General features: G+C 42.0%; 1 protein-coding gene across 1 annotated transcript in view; it reads left to right on the forward strand.

The window, feature by feature from the left end:
* The window catches only part of DOCK8 (dedicator of cytokinesis 8), a 126,981-nt gene that overhangs the window by 79,408 nt on the left and 30,220 nt on the right, over positions 1 to 17,353 (forward strand). Inside the window, exons 26-32 of the mRNA XM_015425945.1 lie at positions 3,578 to 3,733; positions 9,584 to 9,723; positions 10,708 to 10,877; positions 12,431 to 12,579; positions 13,926 to 14,108; positions 14,356 to 14,491; positions 16,869 to 16,956. Of these exons, the coding sequence (XP_015281431.1) occupies positions 3,578 to 3,733; positions 9,584 to 9,723; positions 10,708 to 10,877; positions 12,431 to 12,579; positions 13,926 to 14,108; positions 14,356 to 14,491; positions 16,869 to 16,956 (1,022 nt within the window). The remainder of the gene's footprint in view (positions 1 to 3,577; positions 3,734 to 9,583; positions 9,724 to 10,707; positions 10,878 to 12,430; positions 12,580 to 13,925; positions 14,109 to 14,355; positions 14,492 to 16,868; positions 16,957 to 17,353) is intronic.

Genomic DNA, 17,353 nt, shown 5'->3' on the forward strand with positions numbered 1-17,353 from the left:
CAAGGGGGGGTGGAGGACACGGAGGAACCAGCAGGATGGGGGGTACTTACCTCCTCCTCCTGCTTCCTCTGCCTCCCCCCCCCAGAGGAGGGCCGGCTGGACGGCGCTCTTGAGGAGCGGGGCGGGCTCCCTCTCCGGGCTGTGGGGCTCGGAGCCGGGGGGGGGAAGAGAACAAGTGGAGACCCAACTAGAACACAGTAGGCAACATTTTGTTGCGGGTCTCCACTTGTGCTTATCTAATTCCCTTTTGAAGCCGTCCATGCTTGTAGCCACCAGCATTTCCTGTGGCAGTGAATTCCATGTGGGTGAAGAAGTACTTCCTTTTATCCGTTCTAACCCAACTGCTCAGCAATTTCATTGAGTGCCCACGAGTTCTTGTATTGTGAGAAAGGGAGAAAAGTACCTCTTTCTCTACCTGCTCTATCCCATGCATAATCTTATAAACCTCAATCATGTCACCCTCATAGTTTTTATTAACTAGTTAGAGATCGAGAATGATCTGTTCAAAAGCACTCTGACATGATAACCCTGTATAAAAACTAACATGTTAGGGAAAAGACTTCTTAAGCCTACAAGAAGTATCCAGTAAGATTTTGACATGAGGTATCTGAAAAATAATTGTTCACGTACAGGGGTTGTGCTAGGACATGCCGGCCTTAAATGTGTGAATCAGCTCTTTCAGTGTGGTACAGCGGCGGAGTGGTATCTGTGTGGAACAATTTCTGACAGATTCTTCCTAGGGCTGAGCTGATTATTTTGTCAGTTTTGAGGATTGCATGGTTCTTTTCTCATCTGTGACAACTTTTTCACTGAGGTCCAGACTACATGTTACATAGGTTTGCCAGTCCCCAGGTTGGGGGCCCCAGTGTTCCCTCTAAGCTGAGTTAGTGTGAGCTAGCTCACAGTTTTTTAGCCTCCAGCTCACACATTTTTGTCTTAGCTCAGGAAGGATGGCTCCAGAGCAAACTAATTTATGCAGTAGCCACATTGCTTGCTCACAACTTTAATGCCGGGAGCTCACAAAGTAGAATTTTTGCTCACAAGATTCCACAGTTTAGAGGGAACATTGGTTGGGCCGGGGATTACCCTGGCTTTCAGGGCTTCTCCCCACCCTCAAACAGCCATGTCCCTGCATGACTTCCCCGACATGATGCTGTCACCTGGAAGTGACGTCATCATGCTGGGAACGCTCTGGTTTAAGGGCAAAAAACTATGGTTTTAAGCTGGTTTTACCATAGAGTTTTGCCCTTAAACCAGAGGGGCCCCATGCGATGTCCCCAGCGTGATGATGTCACTCTTCTGGGTGATGTCATCACATCAGGGACAACCTGGAACCACCCCTGCCTGGTCCTACTGCACCTCAGGTTCAATCAGGATTAGGTCCTCATGGCATTTTTAAATGGACAAATTCTTCTGTAAAATGGCATTGTCTTCTGTAAAATGGCCATAACATCTAGTTTGGCTGTAACTCCAATTTGATCTGTGGTCCAAATGAAATAACTGGGGTTTGTTTCCTTCACTGTAATCAAGATCGTAAACTTCTGTTTAGTTCTGGTTTAGAATCTCAGTTTCTGGGAAAGAAACAAATGCGGTCTATTACAATGACTGTGTTTGGACATCAGAATAAATTGGAGTTATATTGCCTAAACCATGGAATTTTCAGTTACAGCTTTGAACATGAGAGTAGGAGACAATTTACACCTAAGACTCAGTATAAACAAGTTTCATACTCCTTGCAAGCAAACCCCAGTTAGTTCATGAGGTCTGAATACAAACAGAATGCCCAAACCAAGATGTTTCCTTTAATTTAGAAGCTATGAGGGGAAACAATGAGCTGAATCTCTGCTGTAAATAGAAGGCCTGTCACATTTCATTTGGCCTCCTAGGATCAAACTGAATGCCTAAACCTTGTACTTTGATCCAGATTTTCCATTTTACGTATTTACTAAGAGAAAACTTTAGTTATCCCCCCATCAGTCTTCTGTATCCAAAACCAAACAGAGACTAACAATTCTTATTTCACTAGGACTTCCTGGTATCATGGGCTACCACAAAGAGAAATCATTGCCACTTATTAGATGCTGTATAAACAGCACAGCATTAGTGTGCATCTGTGTTGTTGTTTTTTGTCACAAATGTTTAGTGTGAAATGTTTAGTCTGGAGAAGAGGAGGTTGAGGGGGGACATGATTGCTCTCTGTAAGTATCTGAAGGGCTGTCACTTCGAGGAGGACAGGGAGCTGTTCCTGTTGGCAGCAGAGGATAGGACTTGCAATCATGGGTTTAAATTAAGGGTGCAAAGGTACTGGTTGGAAACTAGGAAAAACTCTTTTACAGTAAGAGTTGTGCAACAGACGAATCAGCTGCCTAGGGAGGTGGTGAGCTCCCCCTCACTGGTAGTCTTTAAGCAGCGGTCGAAGTCAAAAGTGAGAGATCACAGGAGGAGATGGAAGTCCAAACAAAACATCCGTGATAAAAATAACGAAGAGTCAATAAAGAGATATATGTGAAATCATTTACTATAATAATTATAATTCTGTGGAAAACTCTCTTCTTTTATCACTCACACGAAACGAATTTTTGCGCAATAAAAATATTCATTTCACAAGGATTGCTTTATCTGAGCGTGTAATAATTACTATTCTTACCAATTTCCACTTCACAAACAGTTCTGATATCAGAGAGTTGACATGGGATGTTTATTTCAAGAGCTGATAAGTGAAAATTGATAAGAATTGTGATGATTACACACTCAGATAAAGCAATCCTTGCAAAACGGATATTTTTATTTTTATTGCGCAAAATTCGTTGTGTGTGAGCAATAAAAGAAGAGAGTTTTCCACAGAATTATAATTATTGTAGTAAACAATTTCACATATATATCTTTATTGACTCTTTGTTATTTTTGTCACGGATGTTTTGTTTGGATTTCAGTCTTTAATCAGCGGCTGGACAAACACTTGTCAGGAATGCTCTGGGCTGATCCTGCATTGAGCAGGGGGTTGGACAAGATGGCCTCTACAGACCACTCAACAGCAACTTTGTGATTCTGTGATTCTATGAAATAACAATTACTAGATTTAATGTTGATACAATATAGAAAATACAATATAGAATATACAGTATAGAAAATACAGTTATAGAAAATATAATATAGAAAATACAATATTAAAATACAATATAGAAAATGCAATATTAAAATCATGTTTTAAATTTTAAATGTTTAAATTTATATGTTTTAACTGTTTAAATGTTTGGATATTTGCTGCCTTGGGGGCCCTATTTAGGTGGAAAGGTAGCATAGAAAGGGTTTAAATAAATAAATAAATACTTTCCATACAAATTTGTTAAAGCATTGCATTGGTCCTTTCCTGAAAGATTATCCAAAATGATTAAATGTATTGCTGGTAGAGAATGGCTGAGGGTTGCAAATTTACCAGATGCAAGAATTACACAAAGCAATGTATGATATTTAATATTTTTAAGTTACTAATGAAAGTTTATTGCTGGAGACAGGGGTGTTCCCTGTAAAATTATGTATTCGTCTTACATACCCTTTTTGGATATTTATTTTTCAGTTGTCAAATAAACTTAATACTCTTCCAACATTGATTTCCATGAGGCTGGAGTTTTTGCGAATTCTCTGCAGTCATGAACATTACCTCAATTTGAATCTCTTCTTCTTACCGTCAGGATCTGCCCCAACATCTCCCTCCCCTTCTCTGTCATCTCAGGTAAAGGTTTTCCAACTCTTCTAAAATAGTTCAATCATGTATGGAGAAAGCTGGGGTAGAATTTGCATACAAGTCAAACCACCTTTAATTGGTAGCATCCAGTGTACATAACTGACAGACGTCAAGTTTATCATGCAGCAGGTTGCCTGGTCTTTGTTATTTTTGTGCACAAAAACTACACATGAGTGTTTTGATGCATTGGCAATTGGGGATTATTTCAGGACTAGGGAGGTGACTGGAACTGGGGTTTAGGGCACTGATCTCTTGCCAACCACAGGAAAGGGGACAATGTCCATTCTACTCAATGCTAATTCTCGTGGACTAGCTGGCTCAGTAAGTGGGGATGTAAAGCTATCATCACACCTGAATAGCAACCACAACTTAAAACCCACTGCAAAATGTAGTACTTCTTTATTGATCTACTGTCTTTATTGCACACTTTCCTGTTATCATCACTTCTAGAAGTGATATTACGAAATGTTGTATGATAGCAAATCTGTGATAGCAGTTTTGAATAAACAAGCCATTGCAGGTAAAGTTATGTCCTCTAATCCTTAATATATAGGAACTGGTTGTAGTGGCCAGGTGATGCCGAAAAGTCCTTCTGAGCATGCTCAAAGATGTGCAGGTAACTCTGTATAGAAGAAATACAGGCATATTACCCAACTTTATGGACAACAGATCTTTCAGTGGCTATTACAGACAAAAGCTAATGGTAGTGTACATCCAGTTGTCAAGACACAAACAACTGGAGGGAGCTGTTGCTTTATTCCTTACTTGCAGACTTCTAGTCAGCTTGTAAGCCACATTCGGAAACATGGTGTTCCAATCACACAATCTTTCTTGGAGAGAAGGGAAATTTTAAACAGCAGCCATCTGTTACATTAACCATTTGGCGCCATGTGTATGCTGGGCTGTGTCCTGTGAGAGACACCACACCTTGCTTGGCTGGACTGGGCTGGACTCTTTTCTTGAAAGACTGGTTTGATTAATTTCAATTATTAGCTTATTGCTACCAGCCAGCCTTTCCTCCCCCCTTTCATCCCAGGAGAGGTGGTAAAGGGGAGGCAGGGTTTGGTCACTGAAGTCAGGTAGTTTGGGAGAGGTGTTGTTTTTCTTGTTATTTTGGGTTTTGTAGAGACTAATCTCTGGTTTGTTTTGATATTCTAGCCTTTCCTTTTATGTGCAACTGAGGAGTTTGTTTTTAGTTTTTTATTGTGATTCTTTTTTTTCTTCTTGGTTTGTTGGCTTTTCTGGTTTCCTTTAGTTCGTGGGTTGCCTGTTTTCCACCTTTTTGTAGATTAGTGATTTTGGGTTACATCGCATTTTTCAATCATTACGTTTGGATGGGTAGGCTTGGCTTAGGCCGCTCTGCTTTTCTTAGGTTACTCTGCAAAGACAGACTATGCAGTCTATCCCCACCCCACCCTCAACAAACTAATTGCAATGCAATGTAAGTTTGCCTCAATTATGAAGCGCTCTTATTTCTCCACAACATGATTGGTGGAGTGGGCAGACACTTCACTAGACACTTTGGAAGGACTACATTTACATGTCATTCATCTTTGTAGCCAGCCACAGAGAGGAGTTAGCAAGCTTAATAAAATTTCTAGAGCCCTAGAGTGCTCCCCCTCCTCTGTCTTCAGCATAGCTTTTTCTGCCCAAAGGGTTACATGATGAAAGCGCGCAGCACTCTATCCCTACTTCTATTCTTGCCACAGTAAGGAGAGGATGAATGTTAGTGAGTCTTTAGAAGAGAGAGTTAACAAGTTCCCCTGTTATTTTGATACCATTTGGTAAAAAACATTCACTCAGGAAAATCTGCCGTTTTCCCTGCATGGAAGATGACAGGCAGACATCTGAGCTTAATGAAAATGGAAATGGAATCTGACAAGTCTTCATGATGACATTTCCAAGAATTTTTAAAACCAATACACCTTCCCTTTTAAAATTATGATAAGGGATTAAAACAATAATTTTTCCAGTGCACACCCCTATTAATATGAAAGACCTCTACTCCAAACCCTGTGGTGCTACTGACTGTGATCGACAGAAAGTCTGACTTAGTATAAGGCAGCTTCATATATTCACAACCTCAGTTACATTCAGGAATCCCTTCTTCACTGATTTGATCGGACATCTGGCTTGCCACATCTCATGTCAGCGGTCTTACACATACTTGCAATTATCACATCAGAAATAGTTTGTGCCATTTTACCCTAATAAACTGGAATCAACTGAATATCACCATACACATAGAAATGGGTGGCATTTTTCAGAAAAGGCAAATGAGGTCCTTCCAAGCACTGGAGAGTCACACTGATTTTTCACCAAAGGGTGATGACCCATCAAACCCATTCAGTCATTAAAAGAATGTTTATTGCAGTTGCCAATAGGCCAGTCTAGTAATTCCAACCAAAGTATTTTGTATCCTTACATATAGCATAATATGTTGGAACGGATAGAATTTGGAAGGTCATAGCAAACAAAATAAGGAACAGTTTTTCTGAGTTCATTGCTTATATGGGAGAGTGGGAAAGTGCACGTCCCAAGGCTACAGCAGTGTGGCTGGAGCTTTTGTATTCGGTCAGATTGAGGTTTGGACTAGATATCTGCTGAGAGAGAGAAATTCTATACAATATTAACTTTCCCTTGGCAAGCTGTCTTTCTAGAGGACAGCACAAGGAGTGCTTGGATTGTGCCCTGATTGCTCTGTTTTCCAAGGCCCCTTTTTTGTGAGTGGCATTTTAAAGGTATTTTCTGTAAGGAGTGCAGTTGGTTAGATTGTGCTCTGTGTTATCTGGAGGGATGGGAATGCCATTTGAGTTTCCAGCATCAGGCTGGCATCAGAACTTGTTCGGCTGCTGTCCTCCCTATATTGTCATTCACCCTTTGCCATTTGGGCAGAAATCTTTCAAATTGTCTTTGTGGTCTTTCTTAGGCCACAGTTGTGGACAGCAATTTCTGGAACCTTTGAGAGCTTTAGCTAGAGAGTCTGTGTTTGTGCCTTTCCCCTCAGAGAGGGAGAGTACTTCCCTCTGCGTGTGCTCTGAGGGATGGGATGGGTCCACTCTTGCAAGACTATGCCTCTTGTACAAAACTATATCAAAATTGGCTGTGGCTGTTCTATATTCAGTCTTGTGTTAGTAGCATTTGGGGAGGGGTTGTGGCTTAGTGGTAGAACATCTGCTTGGCATTCGGAAAGTCCCAGGTTCAATCCACTTAAAAGGATCAGGTGGTAGGTGATGTGAAAGATCTCTACTTGAGACCCTGGAGAGCCACTTTGAGTCAGAATAGACAATGCTGACCTTAATGGACAAATGGTTTGATTCCGTATAAGGCAGCTTCATATGTATGTATACACACAGAGAGGCTATAAAAGGTTCATTTAAGTGTCCTGAGTGCAAAATGTCTATATCAAGACTATGTGGAAGAGAGCCAGAGTAGTCTTAACATGTTTTTCTGCTAGAGGCAGAAAATTCACGTGGCACCCCCCATAATAATTGTAACAAATATTATTAAATAATAAATAATATACAATGTTCACCCTTTTAATTAAGTCCGCCACCCCAGAAAGTGTTTGAGTCACAGTGTCTAATGATAGGCCCAGTCCTGAAGTTGTCGCCAAGAGTTGTAAAGGTTGCTCCTGATGGCTGCAAATCACCATCTCTATGCCGAGAGCCATTTTTGAAGGCTTTTCTTGGGACTGTCTTTCTAATACTTGAAATATGTCTTGGGGCTTTTTCTGAAATTGCTTGCTTACTGCTGATTCTTGGCACAAAGATCTGGAAACTAGATTCCAACCTTTAAAAACAACTTAGCCCCTCCAGTAGCTTAGAGCTAAGAAGACAGTATTCAGGACAGGAACCTTCTGCTGCAAGGTAAGGGCATCATCTCCTTTTACACCCAAGGATAACCTGCAAAAGTAGACTTACTGAAGTCAGCAGTGCCTTTTGCTTCTGTTGCATGATTTAATACTGCCTTTGGCTAGCCAATGAGCACTTCTTGTCCCCTTGCAAATCACCTGCCAACTAAAAGTGGTGCATGCAGTAAAAGTAGCTCTTGCTTGCTGCAGTGTTGGCTGTTGTAGATTGCTGAGTAATAAATCATTGATTATTTGTGGAGTTCAGCACAATTTGCATCTCATCAAGCCTCAATTCATATATATTTTTTATTTCAGGAACATGTGAAGCTATCATAATATGAAGGGTACTTCTGAGCACATGCAGAGTACACTTCTCCCTTTGAGTAACCACAGCTACTCCTATGAATCAGGGAAGAGGGAACAGGCTTCAGCCCCAAATAGTGCTTTTTTAAAAAAAAGAAAAGAAAAGAAAACACTACCAGTGGATCAGCTGCACATTTGCAGTTGCACAAATTCAAAGTAATTGCCGCTTGCCCCTAGCAATTCCTTTCTCTCCAAGACAAATTGTTGTTTTTTTCTTTATCAGTATCATTTGGCAAGCAGCACTTGCAGACCATGTTCACATTTGTTTCTGCCAAAAAAATTTGGATCGTTGTACAAATTTAGATCCTAATCAGATTTGCCTTGGAATATGAAGTAGTCTGCAGAAAATCCCACTGTGGCCTTAAATTTCCAACATGGACATGTAGAATTTCTCTAGATTGGAGTAGAGGGTTAGTGTCAAATGAAACAATGACAATCTCCTGAGAAGGATATAGTCTCCAAGGACTGTCTTTTGTCCATTTTATTGGACCAAGAAACAAGTAACAGAGTTTCCCCTGCGTGAAACCAGTTTTGAGGAAGGAGTGTGGTCTGTAGAATATTCTTCATTATGACATGAATCGCGTGTAACAGCAAACTATGATTTGTTGTTATAGAAACCAACATCCCTCCCCTCTTTCTTCCTTTTGTTGTTGGGATGTAGAAATAACTATTTTTAAACTGTGCACAAACTATGGCTTGTTCTCTTTCCTCCGTAGGATTCCTGCTTTGGAGGGAAGAGAACAACCCATAGTAAAAGTGACATATGAATCATGTGCCTCTTATATTTGTGCTAGTGGTAGCAAACTCTAGTGAATGCAGCAAAAACGGGCACATATGAAGCTGCCTTATACCTAGTCAGATCACTGACTTGCAGTGCTTGTCCAGGATCTCAAAAAGAGAAAGGTCTTTCCCAGTTCCTGCTAACTAAGAGAGCCAAAGTGCACCATACATTTTTGGGACCAGACTCACTTTCCCTGCAGCTACACAGCAGCTGCAGGGAGCATAGTTTTTAAACTTGCGGAGGCTTGATTCAGCTGAGGACCACAGCAGGGGGGAGGAGGGGCTGCTGCCTCCCCCTTGAACTTTTTTCCTGAAGCTGAAATGATGGTGGTGGGATTATTTGCATAACTTGGTTGCAATCCATGGAGTATTCCATGCACATGCAGCTCCAATCTGGGGTAAACAACTTCTTTCTGGGGCCATTTTGGCTCAGGAAAACAGTGCAAGGGAGAAGGCAGAAGCCTTTCCTCCTTGCATGCTGAGGACCTGAGCCAAACTGAACCCCCTCAGGCTTTAAAAACACCATTAGCTGCAGGGAAAGCACATCAGCTCTGGGGAACCCAGAACTGACTCGTTGAAAAATATATCATGTAGTTCTGTTCCTATCTTTTAAATAGAGAAACCAGAAATTGAATCTAGTCCTTTCTTCATATGAAGCATGTACTCTAATGTTAAGCCGTGATTCCTCCCGAGTGGGGACCTGTTAGGACAGACCTGAGATAATGAGAGAGAGAGAGAACAATGAGTGCAGCTGTCTAATAACGATGCAGTGAAATCCATGCATTTAATCTGAATCTAATCACTATTTCACCCCCACCCACTGCTCCTTGTACATTTTGCAGAATTCAAGCTCCTGCTCAAGTTTCCAGGATCAAAAAATTGCCAGTATGTTTGACCTAACGGCAGATTATCGACAGCAGCACTTCCTAACTGGCCTTCTCTTCACCGAGCTGGCAGCTGCTCTGGACACTGAAGCAGAAGGGTAGGATTCAGATTTTCCCAAAGTACTTGCTGTGTGCTCAGTGCTGGAAGATGTGCACTGAATTTTCAGTCAAGCTTCTTGAAATATCCACTGCACTCTTGAGCCACTGATGGCTGTACTCAAACCCGGACCCAGAAGGTGCATGGTTTTGTTTTGGCTTAGTGTCATAGCCTGAAATGTAGAAGCACTGTTCCAATGGCAAAGTCTGGTAGAATGGTAGAAGACCACGTCCCTAGTATTTATACCAGCATAGCCAGTGAAGAGTCTTCATACAGCCTGCCAGTCACAGAGGCTAAAAGACTACACCCATGTTCCATTCTGTATCCGAGGTCTCTCTGAGAGCACACTAGGCTAGGTTCCAGCTTTAGACCCTTAGGTCTGTGGTTCAAGACCTCAAGTCCTGGTAATGGAACTTTCTGAGAATTAACTATGTGCTCTGTTCCACTGAGAACACATTACTCTGTTTCCGGGTCCACCCCAGTCCTGTCAAATCTGACACACCCTGGGAGTTCTGTATTCAGAACTCACAGTGATGTTTGAATCTTAACTCTCAGGCATGTGGGGGCCTGATTTGGCAGCCTGTGTGCATAGCATGAAGGGAGAGGAGGCTTAAGCCCTCCTCCTGTGCCACTTTCCTGACCGGAAATGATGCTGGTGAGCTGCTGTTTGCCTCATTGCAGAAACATTTGTGTACCGATGGGCCACATAAGTTTCCCCAGCAAGGTAAACAGCAGCTCTCCAGGGTCATTTCAGATCAGAAAATGGTGTGTGTGTCTCCTCTGCCCATGTGCCACAGTCTCAATCAGAATGGGGCCACCAAGAGCCTAAGAATTAAGTTTCAAAAATCACTGGGAGGCCTGAACACAAAACTTTCACCACATGTGTAGCTTGACATGCAGGACAACCTGGGAACAGTGAACTTGTGGGCTTATCCACAACCTCACTCATGTTTCGGTAATAATTGTTTTTTCTTTGTGCCAACAGAATAAGCAAGGTGCAGCGGAAAGCTGTTAGTGCTATCCATAGTCTACTGAATTCACATGACTTGGACAAATCCTGCGTGAAACCAGAAGTGAAAAGGAAAGTTGCTGCCCTTTACCTGCCGTTGATTGGGATAATTTTGGACGCACTTCCTCAGTTTCATGATTTTACAGGCAAGATATGGTGTTGCGATTTCGTTGGTGTCCTGTCCTGAGTTGCAATGGAAAGACAAAGGGATGAGGTTTGCTAGGAAGCAATGTAGTGGTTTACTTTTAAATGCATGTATCAGGTGGGAGTTGAGGTTCCTTGGCCATCTGACCCCGCCTTCTGAAGTAGAGCAAATATACTACAGCAGGAGGAGGAGAGTGGGCAGCGGGAGTGAGCAGCAGGAACTGGAGCTGTTGCATCTCTTGCTTGATCCATACATTAAAAGAAACAGACGTTCTTTGGATTGCAGCTGGCTACCAACATTAAATCTTGTGTCCAATGATATGGGAGTTCCTTACTTTCTGGAAATACTTTCTTGCCTCTACGAAGCTTGAGTGGGCAAGTCCACAGTCTGCTTCGGAGCCCCAAGGCAGATGTTTCCAGAGCCTCTAGAGATGAACAAGTCCCCTTCAGTTTCCCTCAGACTGAAGTTTGAACAATCTGAGCTCTTTTGTCAAAACTAGAAAGCGATCATACTGATCAGTGAGCATTTGAATGGCATGATGGAAATATAACCACTAATTCAATTACCTTTCCTTCTGCCCTCCACCCTTAGTTAACCTGATCCCATGCATATATTCTCAGAAGTGAACCCCATTGTGTTATCCATAGGATTGCAGTTTCTGTTTCTCACATGGTTGAAGAATCTCCCTTATTACATTACTATAAGCCAAATTTCTTGGAAAATAGATAAACCTCAGTTTAAAGGCCTTTCCTCCTGTACTCCCCCACCCATAGGCTTATTGTTGGCAAATTTTGCTGCTAAAGAGACTGCAGAGATGTGAAAACTGATCCAATAATGCTCACTTTAAAATTAAGAGTAGAAGAGTTTTCTTTGGTTGTCAGCTTTCCTCATAATATATGGTAATATATGTGGGTTTAATGAACAGCTTGATTTTGAGCTACAAATTATTGATATTTAGAAGCCTCTCTATGAGCCACATTCTTTAGAAGATGGGCAGTCAGTTCCTCTCACTCACTGGGAAAGCTGTCTCGCCCTTCTAACTATCCATGACCTTTGTGGATGTTTCAGAGAGAGAGAGAGAGAGAGAGAGAGAGAGAGAGAGAGAGGCTTCTCTGATAATGTATTCAGTATGCAATTAGGAAACAGCCTCACCTCTAGCAAGATCATCCCTTCCCAGTTCATTTCATCTTGCTTCCTAGATTAGTTTTATAGAGATGGAATTCCATCCTGGATATTGCTCAAAGTTTTGTTTGCTCATTCACTGTCATCTTTGGCAGGTACTGGGTATGATGTCAAGGCATGGCTTTAATGGCTGGATGACTACAGTCTTTCAGTATTCCTTTTGCAGGTCTACGTTATGTAGCCTTTTGCTAAGTTTTTATCTAATGCTATTAAAATAGCTGTATTAATGCGTAACTATCTCCTGTCTCCTTCTTTTAAAAAGAATTTGAAATATTCTTTGGAAACATTTTAGAACACTATTTTTCTGGTAACTTAGCTGAAATTAGCCCCCAGCTTCAGGTGGTATGTAGTGGTAAAATGTTTCTAATGCAGTTTCAGATGGTCGTGGTGGAAAAGGACGCAGCGGGACCCTAGATGAAGAACAAGAGGCTGCAAATTCAATTAACCAGAACATTGCTCTTGCTATTGCTGGAAACCAATTTAATGTCCTACGGACCTCTGGCCCATCTGTGTCCACTGTGGTAGGTCTGCACCCAGTGCATTGTTGCACAGACAGCCTTTTTATATTGCTCTGTTTAACTGTCTCACTTACAAGAACCAGGTCTTAGGATTCATCATGATTTTCTGGTTGGCCTGAAATGAAGGATGTGTGTGCACCCAAAGGAATTTTTCTAAGATGAGAAGGAACAACAAATGACTTCATTTTTCTCCTCTTCCTGAATTTTGTGCTGCTGCTCTTTCCAGGTGTGCCATTTCCACCTGTAAAGAGAAGCAGAAGGGCTCATAAGCAGGGGTGTCGAACTCATTTGTTATGAGGGCTGGATCTGACATAAATGAGACCTTGTTGGGCTGGGCCATGCGTGTCATAAAATGTAATGCCAGGTAGCGGAGATATAAACTTTATAAAGGACACAAACACAAAGATTTTTTTTTACTTAAAATAAAAACATGCTTAAAAAATTAGCTCTGTAAGCTGCAAACCTACTTTTGATTTATTGACATTCATCACAGAAATCTCATGCTCAGAGTCTGAGTCTATGAACTCTGGTGAAAATATGAAATGGCTGAGTGATTAAGAGAGTCTGGCGAAGCAAGCTATGATGCAGCAGCAGCAGAACTGGAAGCAGGAGACGGCCAGTTCCACTGCGGGCCTGATGGAAGCCCTCCGGGGGCCTGATCCACCCCTTGGGTTGCATGTTTGACACCCCTGGTCTAGACTGTTGTGAAGCAGTGGGCCATAAGCAGATCCAGTCAGAACAGAGCCCTCTCCAGCTGACAGATCTGTTGCTGGAAGCCACATCATTTGGTAGGCTAGGATCTTCCCTGCTTGAAGAAGGAATGTATCCAACACAGTTCAAGCCTCTTGTTTAAACAGAGCCCTCTCCTCTACTGCAGCCCTTCATCATTTGGGAATGGCTCCATTTCAAACAGGAAACTAAGAGTCCTCTCTGCAAGCACAGTAGCATAAGTAAGCTCCTTGCTCTGCAGATAGGGCTGTAGCTTGTCCTTTGATATAGACTCCTTCCTAGCCAAAAGATCTACATGGCAACTGGAAAGAATGTTCCAAGCAGCCATTGGCACACACACACCCCCGGCTGATCTCCATTTGAATCCATTACTCTCTTCCACCAAGTGGTATTCCAGTGGTGAAGGACTTCAATGGAGAATGGAAGTCTTTTTGCATCAACAGAAGCCTTTTTCCATTGGAAAAAAAATTCTCCATCAAAAGAAGACCAAAGGAGGTTGTGGAAAACAGCTTGTCCTGTGCTCTGTGATGTTTGATGACTCTGGTAATATTTACTTTTGATTGAGCTTATGATATACATTTATCTCTGTCATTTCCTTCTTATGAATTTCTTCTTTCTAGTCGTACAAACAATCCAACATTTTAAGTCCAGAAACTACCCGCTGCCTGTTAATCTGTTTCCTATGGATCATGAAAAATGCTGATCAGAATCTTATTAAGAAATGGATCTCAGATTTGCCATCTGTGCAGCTGAACCGGATTTTAGACCTTCTGTTCATCTGTGTCTCAGCCTTTGAGTACAAGGTAAGCAGACTGTCATCTAATCCAGGCTTCTGCTCTATTTAATTCCATTGCCTGGTAGTGGATTTCTAGCATGGAAATGCATTCTGCAAGTGTATTTATTCTGTGTCTCCTCCCTCAAAGTTCTAGTTCCATGTAACTAGGTTTAGATTCATGAGTGTGTGTGTGTGTGTGTGTGTTTACAGGTGTACTAATCTAGATAAGTTAAGAGAGTTTCGCTGCTTAACTTTACTTCTTTATGTTCATCCAGGGTAAGCAGAGTTCTGACAAAGTCAGCACTCAAGTCCTCCAGAAGTCAAGAGATGTAAAAGCCCGCCTGGAAGAGGCTTTACTAAGAGGAGAGGGAGCCAGGGGTGAAATGATGAGGCGTTGCAGGATGCCAGCTGGTACGCTGTTTGTCCATTTTTATCAATGAACACACAAGCAAACTGTAGATATAAAAACTTTCAAAAGCCACTAAAATATCCTTTGGAAAGCTAGCATGGTCTGAAGAAGTAATAGAAAGGATATTTAATTCTTCAGCCCAGGATTGTATATTGTCTAAAGTAACCTCTGATTAGTGCATTTGAGTCTCTCAAATAACTTTGTAAATTGCTAATGGGTTAGAACTGAAATGTGCAGGCAGCTGCTGTTAGTGGTAATACTTAGAATTTAAATAGTGTTTTCAGTATTCAGAGCTATCCACATGCATGATGTTAGAATTTAAATAGTGTTTTCAGTATTCAGAGCTATCCACATGCATGATGTTGTTTTAATCCTTACAACGGCCAATAAAATAGGCCAGTATTATTATAATACTGGAAGCTGAGTCTAAGAGTAGGTTGCCAAAGCTAGCTAGTGAGTTTGTGAGAGGTGCAAAATTAGAACCAGGGACCTCCTGGATCACAGCTCATTTTCTTAGCCACTGTGCACCACCTGTTCCTGAAATTCTGCTTAATGTTAATATTTAGTATCATTGTTTTGCTAAATTCTGACCACAGTCATACAATTCTGGAAGCAATCCTTGCTGAAAGAGCTTATCATCCAAGGGCCTCTTACAAAGTTAGCTGCAATAGTACAGGAATTGTACCAGCCTGGTTCCTTTCCATCTCACTCAAGACTCCAAGGTCACATGGGAGGATTTCACCACATGCCTTCTTCCTCTGCAAATGTGACCAGAATAATGTTTGTTTGGTGAGAATATGCATCAAAGACTTCCTCTATATGGGAAGGAAGCCTTATCATAGAATCCTCCCATATGATCTCAGACCATTCTGAAGTTGGTTCCACATCAGAGGTTCAAAAGAGCTCCTAACATAAGCCAAGTATGTCAGAGAAGGAGAAGGACAGGGTTTATGAAAGGAACAAAGAATAGTAAAGAACGCTTATCAGAGAGCAGAAAAGACCAAACAATGTAGCGAGCCTGCTTCAGAATAGTACCAGTCTTAGCCATCAGTCCCAACAATCACCTGCTTTGGAGGATAAGGTAATTCTGGGATGACCACCTGCCTCTGTCCTTGCTGCAAGAAATTGAAGGGAATTGGTTCCATACATTCTCTCATATACAGGTGAGTGGGTTGTGTCCAACCAACTGCTAATGCAATGCACATGGAAAGCACTGATGAACATGTATTTTCCCATGTTCCCCTTCCCCCCTTTTACCCATGAAAGTGATGCCTGGGGTCATGGGACCCACATAGACAAAAAGGCGCCTTAGACAGGGTGGTTGTGAGGGGAGAGAATTGGACCCCTTGATGCCTAATGATTTCTCCACAAGGCAGATCCCCACCTGTGTGAACCGGGAGCCACTCTCTCGGTTCTTCTGCCAAGGCCTGATAGGACTCAAGGTCTCAGTCTGGCAAAGAGTGACTTGTTTCTTTCTGTCAACATTCCAAGCAGTTTATGCTTAAAAAGCTCACCTCTTTAATCTCCGGTTCGCCTCTGGACAAGGGGAGGGAGTCACCCAGTAACAACGCTGTTCCACAGTTCAAATGTTGAAAGATCATACAAAATTTATTGAAGATGATTACAAAATCACTACTCACTGCACCCCAGCAGTGAGTATCAGATGCCCCGAGATTCACAGAGTTCCCTGCTTCCTGGCCCCCGTGGCCTGGAAAGGTAAGTAAGTAAAAAACTGCAGAAAGACATCGGATATCAAGCTGTCGCCCCCCCCCCCCCTCAAGGGCTGGCAGCTAATTATTATCTGCAGCTGTAGAGTTCTTAAAGAAACAGGCAAAACTCCAAGGTCTTCTGCTAAGACAGTTCACGGGGCTGGAGCTGAAATCACTTAAAGTGTCTGTTTCAAATTAATCATCTAAAGTGAAAGGAGAAGCATATGCTGCTTCTGTACACCACCCCACACTGCTTTTAGTCCAAGTGGGTCCTGCTACTCCAGTGACCATCTTTCCAGGGGTCAAAGGGGACTATTTGGCTAATACGTGAAAACGCATATTACCCAGGGCCTTCTCCTGGTGGTTGGGTCTCATAGTGTGTCTATTTCAGCCGCGTCTGGAATTTGCAGCTTTGTTTGTGTCCTATCTATGCTTCTAGGCCACTTCACACCCTGGGCCCATCCATGCCTTGCTAATCTTGGGGGCATATTGTTCCCATCTGTGGTAGTTCAGTGATTCCATATCAAACACGGTTGTTTTCCTCTGTGCATAAAAAGTTACAGTTTTCCTTGTTGATATCACTGTGAATGTAGCTTCTTGCAGAAACAGATATCCCTCAGAAATGTAACTATTAAAGTTTCAGTCTGATTTGTGTACATTACCCATGTAGGGAATGACCGGTTCCCAGGGTTGAATGAGAACTTACGCTGGAAGAGAGAGCAGACACACTGGCGGCAAGCAAACGAGAGGCTAGATAAGTAAGTCATTTAATGAATTTCTGTCACCTTCACCTGAACAGCTTCTCTTGGGGGGCATCTACTTCCCCTCCTTGTACCCAAAAACTCTACCTCTAAGTCATCTCAGAGAGATACCTGCGTCACTTTCTAGAATCCTCTGTACTGAGACAACTGAAATCTTTTTATTCCCACTAGCAGGTAAATCATCAGTATTTATGAGAGGTTAGCTTTAAATGAATTGATTGTTCAGACCTGTACACATTTTATATCAGTGAAGCACACAACAAAAATATGAGGGCATTATTTTATCAGTAAAATATTATTTGGGTTACTGTTTCTCATCTCCTTTATGGTTATATGAAAACTGCCAACAAAACTGAATGGAAGAAAATAGTGAGCTTTCCCTACGTTATCAGTG

Source organism: Gekko japonicus, unplaced genomic scaffold (genome assembly GCF_001447785.1).
Source record: "Gekko japonicus isolate JY-2015 unplaced genomic scaffold, Gekko_japonicus_V1.1 scaffold31, whole genome shotgun sequence".
In the NCBI taxonomy this organism is placed as follows: domain Eukaryota; kingdom Metazoa; phylum Chordata; class Lepidosauria; order Squamata; family Gekkonidae; genus Gekko; species Gekko japonicus.